The sequence below is a fragment of the Mustela nivalis genome (genome assembly GCF_964662115.1).
Source record: "Mustela nivalis genome assembly, chromosome: 19".
NCBI lineage: Eukaryota > Metazoa > Chordata > Mammalia > Carnivora > Mustelidae > Mustela > Mustela nivalis.
Window position 1 is genome coordinate 15392311 of NC_139038.1, and position 19453 is coordinate 15411763.

The 19453-nt window shown below is 59.0% G+C and overlaps 1 protein-coding gene and 1 long non-coding RNA gene across 5 annotated transcripts; one reads left to right on the top strand and one right to left on the bottom strand.

Annotated features, from left to right (window-relative positions):
• Window positions 1–5495: 5495 nt before the first annotated feature.
• Window positions 5496–18574, top strand: GUSB (glucuronidase beta). 4 transcript variants are annotated; one of them, XR_014306436.1, is made up of 13 exons: window positions 5498–6460; window positions 7780–7965; window positions 8283–8464; window positions 8644–8786; window positions 9195–9382; window positions 9749–9901; window positions 10135–10313; window positions 10435–10581; window positions 12647–12731; window positions 14324–14500; window positions 16932–17067; window positions 17237–17626; window positions 18297–18574. XR_014306436.1 is itself a non-coding variant. In XM_082714320.1 (12 exons), the coding sequence occupies exons 1-12, from the start codon at window positions 6116–6118 to the stop codon at window positions 18464–18466; spliced, it is 2091 nt and encodes a 696-aa protein (XP_082570446.1). In that variant the 5' UTR covers window positions 5499–6115; the 3' UTR covers window positions 18467–18574. The 4 variants fall into 4 exon arrangements, 2 of the variants coding, with proteins under 2 accessions (XP_082570447.1, XP_082570446.1); XM_082714320.1 differs by lacking the exon at window positions 17237–17626 and having other exon boundaries at window positions 5499–6460; XR_014306435.1 differs by lacking the exons at window positions 12647–12731; window positions 17237–17626 and having other exon boundaries at window positions 5496–6460.
• Window positions 17329–18070, bottom strand: LOC309854863. The gene is made up of 2 exons (XR_014306456.1): window positions 17824–18070; window positions 17329–17642 (listed from the first exon to the last, which is right to left on the bottom strand). It is a non-coding gene; the product is annotated as an uncharacterized lncRNA (long non-coding RNA).
• Window positions 18575–19453: the final 879 nt, after the last annotated feature.

The window sequence follows — 19453 nt, forward strand, 5'->3', positions numbered from 1 at the left end:
AGATCACGACCTGAACCAAAGGCAGAGGCTTAACTGACTCAGCCACCCAGGCGCCCAACTCCCCTCAGCTGGAGTGAACTCAAAGAAAAAAAAAAAAAAAAAGCCTCTGGGCACTTTTTCAAGGATGGGAAGAGAAAATTTAATTCTGTATTTGCTGTAATGTTCTGCTAATCTTGAAAAAAAAATGTATAATGTCACAGAGCTTTTAATTTAAACTTTGATTTAAAATTTTGATTTTCTCAAAGCAGAATTACAGTATAAACACACATATTTTAAAACATTAAGAAGCAAAAGACCACATACATGATTCCATTTACATAAAACCCCTGAATTATGGAGACAAAAACTAGATTAGTAGTTGCTTAGGACTAGATTGGTGGGACAGAAGGGTAGAAAGCAAAGAGCACAGAGTTTCCTTTTGAGGTGATGAAAATGTTCCAAACTTTAAAAAAAATGTTCCAAACTTAATCGCAATAATGGTCACACACACCTGGGAATATACTAAAAACTTTTGCATTGTACACTGTAAGTGGATGAATTATGAGGTATTTTAATTATAGCTCAATGAAAGCATTTTTTAAAAAAATAAACATTAGGGTGCTCTCTTTGCTGAATCCACTGTGAGAATGAAGACATTTTCAGTAACCAGACTGTCCACCTTTTAGAAAATGTATCCCTCTGATGGGACAGTTATTGCGAAAAGCCCAGAAGACTCCTGCGGAGGGATGTCATCAGTGTGGAAATCAGCCTCCTTGGAAGGAAAGTGAGAGGCTTTGGATTGACAAACAGAGAGGAACTGGCGACCGTTCATGTGGTCGGTAGTCAAATACAGCACATGAGCAAGAGTGTTCCACTGGGTTTCCGTTCGGGTGAGGTCAGTGTGTGCTTATTTCCCCATTTATGCCTTTATTATGGAGAGCAGATCTTTTGTTAAAATCTGAAAATTCTTGGATGAAAAAAAATCCATTTGCTGGTTCAAATGAGGCCAGCTGTTGCTCGGTGCCTGTCCCAAACCCAGAAAGCAACTGGCATTGAACTTGTACAAATTCACCTTCTTTGATTCAGCAAGCTACAACAGTTAATCACAAGGACATGAGAAAATTTTAGATGCTGTCTGTCTCTGAAAAAGGAACTCAAGAAGATCTGAGCTTTCCCACTAGAGTAACAAGATGCCAAATGAGTTCCAAGACCTATTTGAGATATTGTTTAAATGCAATGAAGTTTATCTGTCAGGGGAAAAAAAAATAGGAAGTCTTGCGCTCCTGGGTGGCTCACTCAGTTGAGATCTGCCTTTGGCGTGGGTCATGATCCCAGAGTCCTGGGATCAAGCCCCGTGTTGGGCTCCCTGCTCAGCGGGGAGTCTGCTTCTCCCTCTCCCTCTGCTCCTTCCCCTGATCATTCTCTCTTGTACATTCACTCTCTCAGATAAATAAATAACATCTTTTTAAAAAATAGGAAGTCTCAAACTTTTCTCTGATCAACCGAGTATCCTGTGACTTGCTTGTTAAGCTCAAGGCTGTGACCAGACAACTTTGCAGGGACACTGGGCGTTGCTGCTGCCCACCACAAGGGGAAGCGTGCTCTACGAGCACTTCCTGTCCTGGACATCAGAAAGTCCTGTGGTTGTAGGGTAATTTGGGAAAAGGAATGAAGGGGCCATTGACAATGGTAAATGCAGTTTGGGCTGTATTACCTTGAATAAGTCATTTTACCTCTCTGAGCCTTAATTTCCTCATCTGTGACAGAGACAGCAGAACCATTTCATAGTCTTTCAGAGCTGTAAGGTTCTCTTCGCAGAATGCCCACTCATGGAGATTGCTAGCACTATGGCCATCCGGCCAATAGGAATCCAGAGGGCACCCACACAGCCCAGGTCACCTTTGCCTCAGTGATGCTCTGTATGCTCTCATTTGGGGGGGGCAGGGCCCATGGGATGGTCATGGAACAAGGAGGGGGATCAGCTGCCAGAAAGTCACAGTCCGGCTAACACCAGACAGTGCAGACCCCTGAGTACAAACGTAGTTACAGCGACTGTCCCAGGAAGAAGGAAAAGGGAGAGGTTCCTTCCGACCGAAGAAACAAAAGAGCTGGCGTCTGAACTGAGCTCGGAAAGATGACCCGGAGAACAGAACAAAGAACGCTACAGCCTCCAAGACAAGCCTGGGAAAGTATTTCTGGGCCCAAGAGGCAGGTGTACAAGCAGAAGTACACAGCGGGAGGATGGAAGGGAAGCCCGGAAAAGTAGCTTAAGACAGACAGACGTACAGTCCGACGGCAAAGTGACAACAAGCTTCAGATGTACAATAGCCGTGAATGAAACACAAAAGGAGAAAGGCCCCAAAAGATCTCGTCAAGATCCGAGTGAGGGAGACCTCTTTGTGAACCAGACACAAGCAGAAAGTGGGATTGGGGAGCCACAGGGCCTGCCTCTGGCCCACGGGCAGAGGTCCTGTCTGAAGGGCTCCGTTTTCCCTCCCCTGGGGTGGCAGGAAGTAAAAGAGCCCCTGGCACGATCCCCGGAGAGCCCTCAAGATGCCCCGGAAAGGGGAAGAAGAACAGACCCTCCAGCCTGCCACCCCCGGCCCAGCACACACCCGGGCACCGTCTCCCACGAGAGCACGGGCTCAGGGGCCGCCTGGGGACTGCGTGCTGAGGTGTCGACGGTGCACGTGAAAAATGGAAACAGCCTAAATGCTGAGTAGGCTGAGGGCACAGTCGGTGGCGGCGTGTTCACGCAGGGGAATCGTCCCCAGCAATTCAGTGTATGAGCTGGAGCTGCCTCTAGCCAGGACTTCAGATCCGGCCAAAGCGCGACTCGTGGCCACGTGGGGCTTCCTGGGGTGGGAGAGCGCATGGTCTCCCGGGGAGGGATGCCGCTGCCGGTGACCGGCTCTTCATGTGCCACAGGTACTCAAAGGAGCAAGGTCACTCGACGGCAGCCAGTGTCAGGGATAAGTCAGGGAGATGGGAGGTGACCGGACAGGGGGCTAATCTGTATCAGTCGTGTCAGAGAAGAACATCACGTGCCCCTTATTCCCTTCGTTTAAAATCCTCTGCTTTTCTCCTTCCCATATGGTGGATTTTGAGCTCTTTTCTGAAGGTGGGGGTGGAAAGTGTTTGGAAAGCTCCAAACACTGGGTTTGAAGAATGCTGCAGGAGAAAAAGAGTTTCAGGAAGGGCATGTCTCCTCTTTCCGGCAACCGCAGATGCGAGACGTCATTCCGTGTCATAAGTTGGTTCAAAGAATCTTGCCTGAATGAAGTGTGGAACTGAGAATACTCATGAAAGTTCCATCCAGAACTGACGCTTGTTTCATTTTCTGTTACTAAACACTGTCCTTGGAAAGGAGACGCTGCTTTACACAGCAACATGGGGAATCCCAAAAGCACTGTGCTGAGTGAGAGAAGCTAGACACGAAACTCATCCTGTGTAATTCTGTTTGTGTGAAACTCTAGAGAAGCCAGATCTAACCTATAGCAACAAAACGCAGATTGGTCATTGCTTGGGGCCAGGGGTGAGGACAGGGCTGACCGGGAAGAATCAGAGGGTCCTGCCTGGAGTAGTGGGAAAGTTCTACATTTTGACAGTGGTGCTGGGCACTCAGGTGTACATTTGCCAAGTCGCATCAAACTGTGCACTTGGAATGCGCATGCATTTTATTACATGGGAACTATGACTCCAGAATTTGTCTTAAATTTAAAAAAAAAAAAAAAAGTCCTCAAAAGTATTTCCAAAATGTGGGGGAAGAACTTTTTAAGAAGTTGGACTTGAGAGACTATTTTTAGATCTCTGTCATGGAGAGTAAGCAGACTGCAAAGCAGTTTGGATCAAACAACACAAAAATAATTGGTGATTATGCCAAGAGCAGTTTCCAAGGAGTGTTACCCTGATTGGAATAGGTTGAGGGTAAAGAGAATGGAAAAATCTGGCAACATTGAGCACAGAAAATCCTTCTGATGAATTTTGCTATGGAGAGGACCTCAGGATCAAGGAAGAACATTTTTCATGATAGGAGATCTAGAACATGTTTGACTGCTGTCCAGAAGCAGGACAGACACTGTCAATGTCAAGACGCCTGGGAGGGGTCACTGAGAGGAGGTCCTTGAGCAGGCACGAAGAGACGGGATTCTGAGCCCACACGGAGGGACTGGACTTTGAGGGGAACAGGGACAATTCATCTAGGGTAATAGGGACGCAGGCAGAGAATGTGGGGGTAGTTGCAAGGGGGTGGGTAGATTTGGTGGTGGAAGGTGAGGGATTCTCTTAGAAAGGTTTTATTTTATTATTTTATTTCTTCCTTTCCCTACCCTCCCTCCCTTCATTTCTTCCTTCCTTCTTTCCTTGACTTAAAACAACAGAAATTTATTATCTCACGGATCTGGAGGCCAGAAGTCTGAAATCAAGGTATTAGCAGAGTTGATTTTTTCTGGAGGAAAGGCATTAACAGTACGATATCTGGGAGGAACATTACACTTGGCCTGTTTTGATGAGGAAACAAAAGGCAAACTGAGGACATAGCAGAAGCTGACACCCCCCAACCTTCCCCCCCAACCCAGATGGGATATGTGTGACGTTCCTTGCACACTCCTGGCTGCCCTAAAGCTAAGGACAGGAAAAGCAAGGAGTAAACTTGTATACATCACAATCCTGCAAGACACGTGCCTGCCCCCGTTAACAGGTGTGTTAGCAATCTACAGGAACAAGGCATGTCTAGCAATACCGCAGCTACCGGAGGGAAATGTAGATCCAAGAAAATGTCCTTATGACCTGCGGCCGACGGCCCACTGACCGACACTGGACGCGGCAGGGTGTAGTGCTCCTCCGGAAACTCCCAGCTGTCCTACTGTTACTGCCTTGCTGGAGGGAAAACCACCCTAACAGGACAGTGGCAAGGCCTCTGGTATCCTACGCGTCTTTAACACGTGAAAATCCTTTTGAAACTTCCCTTTCCTTATCTCCCCCAACCCCGCAGTGAATCGGCCTCCCCTCAGAACCCCCGTGCGGCTGCTCCTTCTGCCCATGGGTCCTGTCCCCGTCCGCCCCTCTGAACCTCACCTAAATTTAAAGCCCCTCAGCTTCAAGTGTCTGTCAACCGGCCGCGGGTTCTAAGGACATTTACTCGTGTCTACACTGCCTCCTGGAAGGCCGGCTGGCCGCAGAGATGCTGTTCTTGCGCAGTGCTCGAGCTGCTGTAAACTGAGGGAGACTCGGGACGTGCAGGATTGGAACCTCTGTAAGTGAACTGCTTTTCCTTTAGGGCAGCCAGGGGCGCGTCAGGAACACCACTGTGTCCCAGGGCGGGGTGTTGAGGGGTGTCAGCCCCCGCCCATCCTCAGGGAGCCTTCTGTTCCCCCACCACTTGCTTCTCTCTTTGCGGCCCCCGCCTGTCAAAGGGGAGCGTGGGGCCCCGCTTGGAGGCCTGGGCCGCAGCCATGCCCCGCCGGCACCCTGCCCCTCCCTGCCCCGCTGCCCCGGCCCCTCCCGTTCGCTGGGGGGGATACGGTGCAAGTTCACGCTGATCCTCGGTGGAGGGAAAACCACGGGAGCGTGACCACGGCAAGGCCTCGGGCGTGTCCCCGGCCTCTTCAGCGCAGGGAAGTTCTGAAAATCTCCCTGTCCCTTTGCTCCCCCGACTGCCAAGCGCAGCATGCGTCACCCCTGGGGACCCCGGCGCGGCTCCCTTGCTGCCCCCGGGTCCTGTCCCCAAGCTCTAGTAAAACCACCTTTTTGCACCAAAGCCACCTCGGATGACCATGGGCTCGGCCCCTCACCCCACCTCTACTCCAGAACCACATTAAGGCGGCCGTAGGGGGAGGCCCAGGGCCAAGCTACGGCCGCGGCGGGGGCACCGCCAGGCACGGCCGAGGCTTTGCCTGGGCTCACGAGGCGTCCGGCCCTGGGCCTCCCGCTGGCCCGCGGCCCCAGACGCCCCAGCCGGGGAGGGACGTCGCTGCCTTCCGGAGCTGGGGCGGGACGCGGGCGGGGGGGGGACCGGAGATGGTTCGGGCCCCGCGCGGGCCCTCCCCGCCGTCGCCGCGGGGCAGCGGGGAGCGCATTCCCCGGGGGACCGTCCGGCCTCGCGCTCCTCCGCCCCCCGCAGCCGCCTTCCACCAAGATGGCGCGGGCGGCGGGTCACGTGGCCGCGCCCCGCCCCTCCCGCCCCCCGCCCCCCGCCCCTCCCGCCCCTCCCGGCCCCTCCCGCGCGGCTCGGAGCGCGGCGCGGCCGCAGTCGCCTGCGAGCGAGCGGCCGGAGGCGGGCATGCACCCGGCGGCCTGGGCGGCGCTCGGCCCGCTGCTCTGGGCCTGCGGGCTGGCGCTGCGGGGCGGGATGCTGTACCCGCGGGAGAGCCCGTCGCGGGAGCGCAAGGAGCTGCACGGCCTCTGGAGCTTCCGCGCCGACTTCTCCGAGAACCGGCAGCGCGGCTTCGAGCAGCGGTGGTACCGGTCGCCGCTGCGCGAGGTGCGGGCCCGCGGGCGGGGGCGGCCGGCGGGGCTGCGCGAAGGGCGGGCTGGGGGGCCGCGGGCGGGCGGCGGCCTGCCGGGCGGGGGCGGCCCCTGCGCGACCCGGCCGGCTGGGACAGGCGCCGCGGCCGGGCCCCGAGCTGGAGCCCTCCCGGGTCCCCAGCCCCGCCGCGGCGCGGAGGAGCCGTCGCGGGGTTCGGAGAGAGGACGGGGCTCGACCCCCGCCCAGCCGGCGACCCCCCCAGGCCTCCCGTCCGACTTTGGGGGCGCAGTCGGCCTTCGCGCTCCCGGGCGCGCGTCTCTCCGAGACCCCCTTCCGCCGTCCGCTCGGCGTTCACGGGGAGGAAGACCGGGGGCCGGGGCCGGCGCGCGCGCTGCGAGCTTCCCCTGCGGAGCGGTCCCTGCCCCCCGCCTTCCTCCGCGGGCGGTCAGTTGACCGTCTTCCTCTTAGGGTCCGCTTGTCCCCCGCAGGCTTGCGGCCGGCTCACCCGGTGCACAGCCTGCCCCTCCCCCAGCCTGGCCCACCAGCCCCGCAGACGTTTCTCCCCAAGTCCCACACCCGTCCAGCCACTGCTCATTGAGTCTCTGGAAGTCGCGGACGCTCTTCCCCAGGCTGCTTCCAGGCCCACTGAGCTGTCTGTCCCCTTCGTGCCTGGCCTTGTACCCGAGGGGATCAGGGGGTTCCCTGCCAGGTTCAGGTTCACCCAGTTGGGCCAACTTGCCCTCAGGCAGTATCCCGTGGGCCCCAGAAGGCCTTCCCTGACCCCACGATAGTTCCCGCCACCCTCCAGACTCTTCACAGAGCTGACCACCTGCCTGCGGAGGCCTCGTTTTATTCCTGGCACCTACAGCGGCCTTGTAGGTTCGGGGCACACTGTCCATTAGGTGTCTGAGCGACCAGCATCCGCTTAAATGAACTCCAGGAAAGGCATCAGTCAGGTGCTGGCAGAGGAGGACAGTGGTGGGGCGCCTGGGTGGCTGCGTCCGTTAAGCGCCTGCCTTTGGCTCAGGTCATGATCCCAGCATCCCGGGATGGAGTCCCACATCAGGCTCCCTGCTCAGCAGGGAGTCTGCTTCTTCCTCTACCCCTCCCCCCTGCTCGTGATCTCTCTCACTCTTTCTCTCAAATAAATAAAATCTTAAAAAAAAAAAAAGAGGAAGAATGACAATGACGGGACGGCCTGGGAGAAGTCATCTTGTCCAGCTTTCTTCCTCCCTTCCTGTGGGAGGACCTGGCCTCTAGGGAAGGGGGCTGCCTGGGTCCTGGTCTTAGAGTCCAAGGTGCTCTGGACCTAACCCCAGCCCTTCTCTCCTCAGTCGGGCCCCACACTGGACATGCCGGTTCCCTCCAGCTTCAACGATGTGGGCCAGGATAGGCAGCTGCGCAGCTTTGTCGGCTGGGTGTGGTATGAGCGGGAGGTGACCCTGCCCCAGCGATGGACCCAGGACCTGGGCACGAGGGTGGTGCTGAGGATTGGCAGTGCCCACTACTATGCCATTGTGGTCAGTACCACCAGCATCAGGCAGGGCGAGCGGTCAGACGCAGTTGCTGAGCAGCTTGGGGCTGCCTGATTCACAGGGGTCACCTGACAGCCTGCCCCCTGGGGTGGATGGGGGGCATGCTCAGGCCCTACTCAGGGGTTCGTGGCGGGGGTCAGGGGAGGGTTGCCCGATCTGTTCTGGAGCTTGGTCCCTCCCTCTGTGAGTCAGGCGGCAGTCAGCAGGGCCCTCAGGCCCCACATACTGCCTATCGTGCTGGGGGGTGCAGGAGATGGCAGGACCGACTTGTTCCTCCCTCCCATATCTCCCTGTGTCTGCAGTGGGTGAATGGGGTGCATGTGGTGGAGCATGAGGGGGGGCATCTCCCCTTCGAAGCTGACATCAGCAAGCTGGTCCAGAGTGGGCCCCTGTCCTCCTGCCGCATTACCATTGCCATCAACAACACACTCACCCCCCACACGCTGCCGCCAGGGACCATCCTCCACAGGACGGATACCTCCAAGTGAGCAGCACCCTGCTCCCCGCTCCACCCCACTCCCCACCCCACCCATTGGTCTTCCCACTAGGGGCTGGGTGGTCTTGGCAGAGGTGAGGCCTTGGCTCTGGGAGGCCAGGCAGATGTTCCAGCTGAGGTCGAAGGACCAGAGCAAGTCTGCAGTTAGGCATTCTCTCCCATCCTAGGTACCCTAAGGGTTACTTTGTGCAGAACACAAACTTTGACTTCTTCAACTACGCGGGACTGCATCGGCCCGTGCTTCTCTACACTACACCTACCACCTACATCGATGACATCACCGTCACCACCAGCGTGGACCAGGGCACCGGTAAGGGCTCCTGGCAGGAACTTCCCTCGGCCAGGCCCCAAGTGGCTCTGCTCCCTGTATAGAAAGATCCTCTAGGGGAGACGCTCTCCCAGCATCTCTTCACCCGCAGGCTTCCCATCCACCTAAGCGGAGCTGCGGCCCAGCCTGTCAGAATAGGCACGGGCAGCAGAAATCACCCAGCTGGTCTGACCTCATTTTGTGAGGAAAGGAAGCTCAAAGAGATGCAGGGCTTGCCTAAAACCATAGCTCCGGGTGGATAGCTCAGGGTTCAGGAGAATCATGTCTCTTCCCCCTGTGCTGCCCTCCCTGCAGACTGAGACTCAGGGTGGTGGCCCCAGGGAATTGTCCTCTGTATGACCCAGGCTGTTTCCTTCCCCTCTTTTGTCCGATCTGTCTTGTCCCTTGCAGGGCTGGTGGATTACCAGATTTTCGTGCAGGGCAGTGAACACTTCCAGTTGGAAGTGCGTCTTCTGGACCAGGAAGGCAAAGTCGTGGCCCAGGGGACAGGGTGCCGCGGTCAGCTGCAGGTTCCCAATGCCCACCTCTGGTGGCCCTACCTGATGCATGAGCACCCCGCCTACCTGTACTCTTTGGAGGTAATGACCTGGGGCTGCAGAAGGCCTTTTGCCCCCACCCAGCAGCTGCGGCTCCCGGTGGTGGGGTGGGGGGTACAGGACAGGTAGTGGGTCAGGCACACCAGGTCTCCTGAGCGTCCCAGTCAGTTGGATCGCAGTGTACTCTGCCTGGCCGTCTCAGCGCTTGGTGAGGAGCCCGGCTTTGAAGAGCAGGCATGGGGCAGGGTGAGGAAAGTTTGCTCCTTGCTGGTGGCAGAAGTCGGGAATTTCCGCATCTCTCAGCTTGTGGGCCCCGCGGTGCATGTGCGGGGCCTTCCTGCTGAAGGGAGGGCTGTGTGGGGCTCAGGCCTGCCAGGAAGCCCCACACCCGGTTCTCCGCGCTGGCAGGTGAGGGTGACCACGCAGACGGCAGCTGGGCCTGTGTCTGACTTCTACACTCTCCCCGTGGGGATTCGCACTGTCGAGGTCACAGAGCGCCAGTTCCTCATCAACGGGAAACCTTTCTATTTCCATGGCGTCAACAAACACGAGGATGCAGATGTGAGTTGTGGCCTCTGGACCCCTCGGAGGGCCATTTCCCGTCTCACCGCCCCCACGGCCCCTGAAGCAGTCGAGGTGGCTCGGAGCAGTTGAGCATAGTGCTGGAAACCGCGGCCCGACGGGCTGTGCGGGGGCCGCACAGAGGGCTAAGGCGGTGACCCCTGGGCGGCCTGGCTTCAGAAAGCAGTGCGCGGGGCCGGGGTTCGGGCTCACCCCGCCGTGCTCTGCCCCAGATCCGGGGAAGGGGCTTTGACTGGGCCCTGCTGGTGAAGGACTTCAACCTGCTGCGCTGGCTCGGGGCCAACGCCTTCCGCACCAGCCACTACCCCTACGCGGAGGAGGTGCTGCAGCTCTGCGACCGCTACGGGATCGTGGTCATCGACGAGAGCCCGGGCGTGGGCATCGTGCTGGCGTGAGTGCCCGCCCCGGCCCCGCCCCGGCCCACCAGGCCCCGCCCCGCCCCATCAGGCCCCGCCCCGGCCCACCAGGCCCCGCCCCGCCCCCTCCCGACCGCGCCGCTCCGTGTGCCGCAGCCAGAGCTACGGGAACCGGTCTCTGCAGCACCACCTGGAGGTGATGGGGGAGCTGGTGCGCAGGGACAAGAACCACCCCGCGGTGGTCATGTGGTCGGTGGCCAACGAGCCCGCCTCCTTCCTGCCGCCCGCCGGTTACTACTTCAAGTGAGTGCGGCCGCCCTGGGCCGGGTCGGGGCTGAGAGCGCGGATGGGGGGATGGGAGGGGTGCGAGTGCGGTGGGGGTGGGGGGTGCGAGTGCGGTGGGGGTGGGGGGTGCGAGTGCGGTGGGGGGATGCGGGCAGCGGGATGGGGGGATGGGGAACGGGGGTGCGGGGGGGGGGATGGGGTGGGGTGGGGGAGGGGCGCCGGGCAGGTGCCGCGTCCGCCCTCGGCCTGAGGCGTGAGCCGCGCGAGGCGAAGTTCCAAGCCACCCCCGTCTCCAGTCTCGGTCTCTCCGTTGTCCCCACTCCTGGGAAGGCTCGTGTACGTTGAAGGTGCAGAAAACCGCCGGGTGTTGCTTCGGGTTCACTTGTCCGTGCGGTTCGGCTCTGTAAGACCGCGTTTTCCCGGCAGATGACCCAGCGCAGGCCTGTCCGTGACGTGCGCGCTCCGACTGCTCTCAAGTGACACGGTTGCCCTAAGTGCCAGTAGCTCCTCCGTCCCCCACCAGGCTTGGCCGGGACAGAGCCCCCGGAGGGCAGTGCTGGCAACAACCGCCCGGTTTGCTGCCCTGCGGGGAGGCTTCCTTGGTTCCTTGTCTGTCTTAGGGTCAGGGTCACAGCTGTAACTAAGCCTGCAAGGGGGGGTCACTTGCTTCTGGGGGCAGCAGAGACCGTCCCAGTGTCACGGAGCGCTGTGAGCTGAGCTGTGGGTAGAAGATGCGCAGCTCTGAGCTGCAGGTTCACCTGGGCAAAGGACTGCCCGGCACACACAGCCCGGAGCCTTGGGGCCTCAGGCCGTGCTGAGCCAGGGTTGGGGGACAGACGTTTGTTGTGGAGCGGGAAGGAGTGCAGGTGCCTGGGAATAGGTGCCTGAGGTTCCTACCAGCTGTTCGGGGAGGTGCATCATGGCCAGGGCAGGGGGCAGGCAGCCGGGCTGTGGCTAAGGCTGCCTGGGCCTGAGGAGCTCAGCGAGGCTTCGAGGCTTCCCAGTGACACACAGGCTGTTTCAGAGTGTGGCTCTGGGACTCGAGGTGAGGGATAGCGTTCTGGCTTGGGGAAACCACAGCCCTTGAAAGAGAAGAGCAGTGTGGGGAGGGCTTCGAGGAGAAGGACACTAGCCACGAGAAGAGAGAAGCAGGCTTACGCTGTGAATGGGGTGACCTGCACTGGGGTGGCCTCTGCCAGGTCCCCGGGCTGAGCCTTGACCACAGGCTGGGTCCTCTGTCGGGAAGCCTTTTCTTAGGGTCCCTCCCTGATGAACGCGTCTCAGCATCAATGTTGTTTCTTCTGAGTCTGGGCTGACTCACCCGTGCCCGTTAACTGCCCTGTCACTGCCTCCCAGAACTCTGCGCCTCCCCGCCATGGTCCTCCCGCCCCTTGTCACCATTCATAGTGCTCCACCAAGCTGCGGACAGCCGGGGCTCTTCTCCAGCCAGGGCCCTGAGCACAGCCTGCCTCCTGGCACAGACCCCTGCCTTGTGGACTTTGTGTCCCTCCCAGTCTACACCCACGCATTCTTCCTCCTCCTCCTCCTCCTCCTCCTCTTCTTCTTCTTCTTTTTTTTTTTAAGGATTTTATTTATTTATTTGTCAGAGAGAGCTCGAGCTCAAGCAGGGGAGCAGCAGGCAGAGCGGGCAGAGCAGGCTCCCCGCTGAGCAAGGAGGCTGATGTGGGACTCGATTCCAGGACCCTGGGATCACGACCTGAGCCGAAGGCAGACGTTTCACTGACTGAGGCCCCAGGCGTCCCTCACCCCGCGCATTCTTGTTTTCAAGAGCTTTTCCAGAGATTGGGAATGCAGCTTTTAGCCACACCAAGTCCCAGCTTCGGGTGCCTGCACACCCCTGTGATGGCAGCCCTCTCTCTGGGGAGGGGTGACTTGGGGGTGGAGAAAGATGCTGGGGAATGTGATCTAAGGCTGGAAGGACGTGTCTGCTGCCCTCAGGTCCTCTTCAGGGTCAGGAGGAGAGCAGGGTTTTGGCTGGGAGATGGGATGGAGAGAGAGAGAGATGGCTGTCCAGGGTCCTTGCCGGACTGACGAGCCTGTGTCTTCTGCCCTCCGTGGACAGGACGCTGATTGCTCACACCAAAGCCTTGGACCCCTCCCGGCCCGTGACCTTTGTGACCAACTCCAACTATGAAGCAGACCTGGGGGTGAGCCTGGGGGCCCCCCCGCCTGTCCTCTCGCCATCTCTGGTGCTTGCTAACATGGGCTGCTGGGAAGAGCCCTGAGCACCCGGTCCACGCGCTTTCCTCACGGTGTCCGGGTGAGGGAGAGCCAGCTGCTGACCTGCCGGGCAGTGATTCCGAATCCAGGCAGGCAGGGCACAGGCAGCTTTCGGTTGTTGTCAGTGCAGACTCCGCATCTGATGCTGCTCAGTTGGTGAGCACCACAGTTGTCGCCGACCAGGGTTTCTCAGACCTGGCCCATTGTCAGAACTCCCACGGGGGATGCCTGGATTCTGAGATTCCGGGTTGTTGCGTCCGGGGCGGCTCTGAGTTTTAGAAAGTTCCTCAGCGACTGCAGTCGTCACCTTGGTCTGGGAACCGCAGGCTGGGATGGAAGGGACAGCCGGGCTCCCACATGACTGGTGAGCAGCAGCTCCTTGGAAACGACGTGCGCCGTTGCATGAAGCTGGAAGACGTGGGAGCAAGAAAACGCTTCTTCACGAGAGCACTGAAGGCCAGTACTTAGGAGGGAAGTGCAGAGGGAGCAAACATCTCATGGAAAGAACGGAGGAGAAAATGCAACATACGAATATAAATTGGGAACTCTCATTTAACACGGATGGGAGAGGTTTGTATCCCTGGTGCTTCCCTCGCCATCTCTCGGGAACACCCCTTCAAGAGACTGGCAGACCCCAGCGTGGCACAGGCAGGTGTGGACGTTCTCAGAGCCCAAGTGGCATCTCTTCTTGTTCAGGTCTGCCACGCGGACAGGGCAGCCAGTGCCTGAGCCTCCCAGGGTCGCCAGACTCCTGGGGGGATATGCCATCTGGGCGCATGTGTCTCCCACAGGCTTCCTTGTGCCGCCTGCTGCTTTCAGTGACATACATACTGTAACTGCTCTCAAGTGACACTGTTGGGCAGGACCGATCCTGTTCCCTAAATGCCAGTAGCTCCTCCCTCCCCCACCAGGCACTGTCTGCCACCACTCTTGGGAAGGGGCTCTGTCACCTGGGAAAGTCAGACTGCATCAGTCCCAGGGCAGGCTCTGGAGATGGGCGTTGGTTCAAGTGACAGGAGGGCCTGGACACTGGCTGCCTAGTGTTCGCCGCACGGTCCTGGGCACCGCCCCGTGTGGACGCGAGGCGGTCCTGCCCGTCCTCTCTGCTCCCTGCCAGGAGAGAGTTTTCCGGCCAGCCCACGGCCCATACCACCGTCTCACAAACAGCACGGTTAACCAAGGTCTTTGTGAGGGGAAAAAGTGCGTCTGTCCTTTGGTTGGGAACTTTTCTCTAGGGCCAAGTAAGGGAAGGCCGGTGGAACAGGAGTGCTACAGACGGGCCCTGGGCTGCAGTGGGGCTGGCTGGTGGGGCACCTCTGTGCCTCGCCAGAGTCCAGCTGCGGGACTCAGGAGCGCCCGTCCAGAATCAGTGCCTTGCCTGATTGTCACTCCTGCCTACATTTGCCACACACGGGAGCTCCTCCTCCCACCTCCCTGCCGGAAGCGCCCCCCAGGCTGTGAGCCTTAGAGCTCTTTACAGCCTTCTGGTCTCTGAGCAGGTGCCGTGCTCTCCTCCTAGGCGCCGTATGTGGACGTCATCTGTGTGAATAGCTACTACTCTTGGTATCATGACTACGGGCACTTGGAGGTGATTCCGCTGCAGCTGGCCACGCAGTTTGAGAACTGGTACAGGACTTACCAGAAACCCATAATCCAGAGCGAGTACGGAGCCGGGGCCATCCCAGGGTTTCACCAGGTAAGCAGTGAGGGGTGTTTCGTTATCTCCTCCCTCTCCGGGACAGAGGTGTCTGCCGTTCCCCCAGGCCAGCACGCTGTGCCTCTCCCAGCCCTCACTGGTGCTGATGACCTCCCCGCCGTCCTCCAGGGCTCGGGCCTCTGCCTCCCTCGCTTGGTCCTTCTGGCCGGGTTCCCAGAGAGCTGCCCAGTGACTGCCCGAGTCATCTCCTGAGCAAATCCAAACCTTGGGGGTCCCGTCCTTGGCATCCCATGGCCCCCACGTTAAAGTCCCAGTCCCGGGCCAGAGCGGTCGCGCCCTTCACTCTCTGCCCTCCCCCAGGTCGTCGTCTTCCTCGGCCTTCGCTCTTGGCCACTGGACTGTTCTCACTGTGCTGGTCGGCTCCTGCTCTGGTGTGGGCTGTCCCTTCTCCAGGGACGCCCGTGTTAGCACCACATTCGCCGACTCCTGGGTTCCCACTCTGTGTTCAGGTCTCAGGTCCGATGTCCCCTCTTTGGTGAGATGTCCAAGCTGTCCCCTCTGCTTGGGCTCTGTCTCAGCCTTTGTCACTGCGTACCGTTATTATTGCTTTGACTCTCTCCTTGGCCAGAGTGCAGGCTCCAAGAGAGTGGCGGATTCCTAGTTACCGTTGCTTCCCAAGCCCTCGGCAGCCTCCAGCGCTCGGAGGATGCTAAATAATACTCAGTAGGGAAATGAATGAAATCTCGGAGCGAGGTTTAATCACTAGCGTTTTCCCTCCCTCTTTCTCTGCTTTTTTATTAAATTTCCTCACCAAAGATGAGATGCTCCTGCGGGGATTTTCTCCTGTGATTTCTGGAGCCACAGCCAGCCCCCAGCCCCCTCAGCCCCCTCACACTCACCTGTCACAGATGTCAGATTCCGTGTTGACGCACAATATGCTTATCCTTGCTGGGTCGGGCAGGCCCCCCCCAACTGTATTTCTCCACTCAGACCCTTAAATTCATCTTGCTTACACGGGAGGCCGTTGTGAAGACAGGTGGGCGAGGGGAAGTAGCTTACGAGAACAATATATATTCGTACCAGCCCGTCGTCCTGAAAAGGTCACGAACTCGGAATGTTTAAGCAGCTCAGTCTGCATATAGCGCTGATGGGACTGTTTGCGGGATGGAATGTTTTTGCAGTGCAACCAGTTTGGCCGAGTCGATTTATAATTCATTCTTAGGTTTATTTAGCTACGCGTGGCGAGTGTTAGGCCAGGCAGTGTTGGTAAGAAAACCTGCGTGTGGCCCTGCCCTCACATTCGCTCGAACCAGAACAAAACATGGTTCTGTAGTAACGTGACGCTACATCAGTGCGTCCTATGTAGCGTTTTAATCCTTCTCATTGGAACTGAAAGCCAGAGCCTACAGTGTTTTGTTCTCTTGCGAAAGGAGGGAGACACTGCCTCCTTGAACCTTGAACTTGCAGTGCCCCCAGGTTCCCATGGGAGGAAGGCATCTGAACATTGTTATGTCTCAGTACACCACACGGAGGCGCTCTCCACAGAACACTGAATGAGCCCCCACCCCCTCTGCCTTGGTTGGACCCTTGTCATTGAGTAGTGGGAGCTCCAGTGTCTCCTGGGGAGCCTTGTGGGGCGCCTCGCAGCCCCCCTGATAACCGTCCCCCCAGGCCCCAGCCTCGGCTCCACTCTCTCCCGTTGACCCTCGTTACACTTAGAGCCAGAGGGCCGAGCTGCAGGGGCGGGGATGCTCCCACCTTTCCCGCCTCGAGGCCAAAACTGCCAGGGAAGCAGACACTAAGTGGTGACTTGTGGAATGGGTGGGTGCTGAGTAGCAGCCACTCACCTGGACCAGACCAGCTGAATGTGACGTGAGGGCAGTGAGTCACCCTGGTTCTCCAGTTATACACTGGCAGCTAGTTAAAACTTGAGGCTTAAATTTATTATTTGGGGGAGTCAGTCATTAAGTCTCTGCCTTCGGCTCAGGTCATGGTCCCAGGGTCCTGGGATCAAGTCCCACATTGGGCTCGTTGGTCAGCAGGGAGCCTGCTTCTCCCTCTGCCTGCCCGTCCCCCTACTTGTGCTTACCCTCTGGCAAATAAAATCTTTAAAAATAATAATAATAATAATAATATAAATAAATTTATCATGTAAAGACTTATTTTTACTTTCCATGTAGCTCAACTTTCAGACTACACCGGTGAATAGAGATGTTAGAGTAAGCGCAAGAAAATACCAAATTCTGTTGATAAGTGAAGCACTTACTAACTCAGGTTCTTTACTAAAAATCCCTGGTCTTTACTCCGGGCTACCTCCGCCCTGGCTGTGTCTGCACCAGCACGTCCTGCAGTCACTACAGCCGCTGGGAAGTTGGGTGTTTTGGTTACCGTCACGCGGTTCTTCATTTTTTCTAACATTTACAGTTGCATCAGTTCGTCTCTTCCGTTTTCCCTGTGCCTTGAATTCCAGGATCCACCTGTGATGTTCAGTGAGGAGTACCAGAAGGCTCTGCTGCAGCAGTACCACATGGTTCTGGATGAGAAACGCAAAAACTACGTGGTTGGAGAGCTCATCTGGAATTTTGCCGACTTTATGACTGACCAGGGTGAGTGGCAGTTGGGGTTAAGGAATGGACCGTTTCTCATTCAATCGGGTTGGCCTGTTAGTTCGGGGCAGTTGGTTGTAAGAAGCGCTCATTAGGTCTGGCGACATGAGAGTTTCCTGGGAGAAGCAAGTTGTGTTTAGCAAGCAGCAGTCACTTGCCTACTTCGCAGATCATTTTATGGTAAGAAAAAAAAGAAGCCAACAGAAGAGCCTGTTGTCTTGAGGCAAAAATGACCAGCTGAACCTTAGTCTGTTCACAACAGGGTGAGGAAGTATCAGACCTTGTATTGGATTTCCCTGTGGAACGCACCCCTTATTCCAGAGTCGGGTGCAGAGCCTGGGAAACAGGGTATTTCATGTGTTTTCCGTCGTTCCCCGGGAAGAGGCAGCTTCACCGAGCACAAGCAGGCGTCGCAGTGTTGTGCACGTGGGAGGCTCTAAGTCCGCATGCTCCGAAGTGGGGCGACAGGCGGGCCCCTTCAGCTAAGTCGCAAACGAAGGGACCCCGTTTCCTCCTGTGCCTCCGGGTGTCACAGCCTGCAGCCCAGCCATCTGGGGAGGTGAGGAAGGGTTTGGCTCTGGTGGGAGTTAGAACGTGTCACCCAATAGGGGAAGACAAGTCTGCGGAAGGGGACAGTTTCATTAAAAACTGGAATGGAGAAGGGGGTCAAGAGTTAAAGGAAGGAGAACGTGAGCCTCTCCGTGTTCGGCAGAGGAGATCAGTGGCTCTGATGGCTCCTTGCCTGGCTCTGCGCACGGCGGCGCGGGCGACCCGGGAACCCATCTGAGACCAGGCTTGTCGCGGACGGACCTTGTTCGGCAGAGGCTGCGCGCAGCGGGGCCCGAGGGGACGTGCCCGGAGCCTGTCGCCGCTCGGCTCCTCCCCGGCTGGGCCCGAGCAGCGGGAGCCCCCGACGGCGCGTCCCCACGGCCGCTGCCGAGCCGCCCCGCCCCCCGCCAGTGAGCCGCGGGGACGCCCGTTTCCCAGAGAAGAGCCGTCGCTCGGGCTGTTGGGCCCCCGCAGACCCAGCCGCAGCCGCAGCCGCAGCGCCGCGGGGAGCCGACGGGGTCGCGGCAGCGGTGGTGCCGCCGCCGCCTCCGAGGCCGCCTCCCGAGCGGCCTGAACCGCGACAGGGCGCTTCCCGCTTCCGCTGGCGCCCCGCGTGGCTCCGGGCGGGCTCCCGCGTGGCCCCGCACGAGTCGCCTGAGACGCCTTCGCCTTGTTTTCAGCCCCGCAGCGAGTGATGGGGAACAAAAAGGGGATCTTCACCCGCCAGCGGCAGCCCAAGGCGGCGGCGTTCCTGCTGCGGGAGCGGTACTGGCAGCTCGCCAACGACACGCGGCGCCCCCCGGCCGCCGGCGGCTCGCAGTGCCTGGAGAGCGGCCTGTTCCACGCCTGAAGCTCGCGCCCCGCCAGTCAGAGACCGAGCGCCTCGCGGGCCGTGCGCGGCCGACCTCGCCGGTGACGGTCCGCCGGCGGCGAAAATAAAGGCCTTTGTTGTACGTGAGTCGAGTTGTCTCTGTGGAGGCGGCCGTTGGGCCCTGAGCGGAATCCCCGCGCGAGCCTGAGGAAGCGCCCGAGCGCTCGCTCGCGCCGGAGAGCGCTGGCGACTCTGTCCCGGGTCGGGCTTGTTCCGTCCAGGCCGGGCTGCGGCGCCTCCACACCCGCACCCGCGTCGCACCCGCACCCGCGTCGCGGGAGCCGCAGACCAGGCCCGCCGCCCTCGGGCCGCCCGCGCTCGGGGAGCGGCCGGGAGCCTGCGGGAGAGGCGGCGCCCGAGTTCGCAGACCGGCTCCGTCCAGTGAGTCTGCGGGGAGGCTCCTCCGGGGGAGCAGCAGGGCCGCGGCCCGCGTCGCCCGTGAAGCTGACAGACAAGCGGAAGGAAGCCCGGGCCGGAGGGAGCGGAGAGGTTCCCCGTTGCTCAGGACAGGGCTCCGGCCTCCGCCGCCGTCCGCTCGGGACGGAAGAGGACGCGCGGGGATCCAAGGCCCACGGCCCCGCGCCCTCTGGCTCCAGCGAGCGTGACGGGACCTTTTCCAACCCGCTGGGCCGGCGGGTCTCTGGGCCTCGGCGTGAGGCCACCTGCCCTGCGCCTGCGGGACGGCCTTGGGTCTTCCTTCTGGAATCCCGCCCCGCCTCGTCCACCGGCCCCATCGCGCCGGGTCCCGCGCAGCGCTCCCGGGGTTTCGGATCAACCCCGGCCGAAAGCGCCGCGCTCTGCGACAGGATTCCGGTGGGTGTCCCGTCAGATGGGGGCCGTGACCCGGTGTGGTTCTCGGTGCGGAACTCGTCACTCACTCGTGGGTGGTACTGCGCTTCTCAGCACGTCCCCGTTTTTACCCTCCCTTTCCGAGCCCCACGACGGGCAGCAACGTCCCCTCCTTCT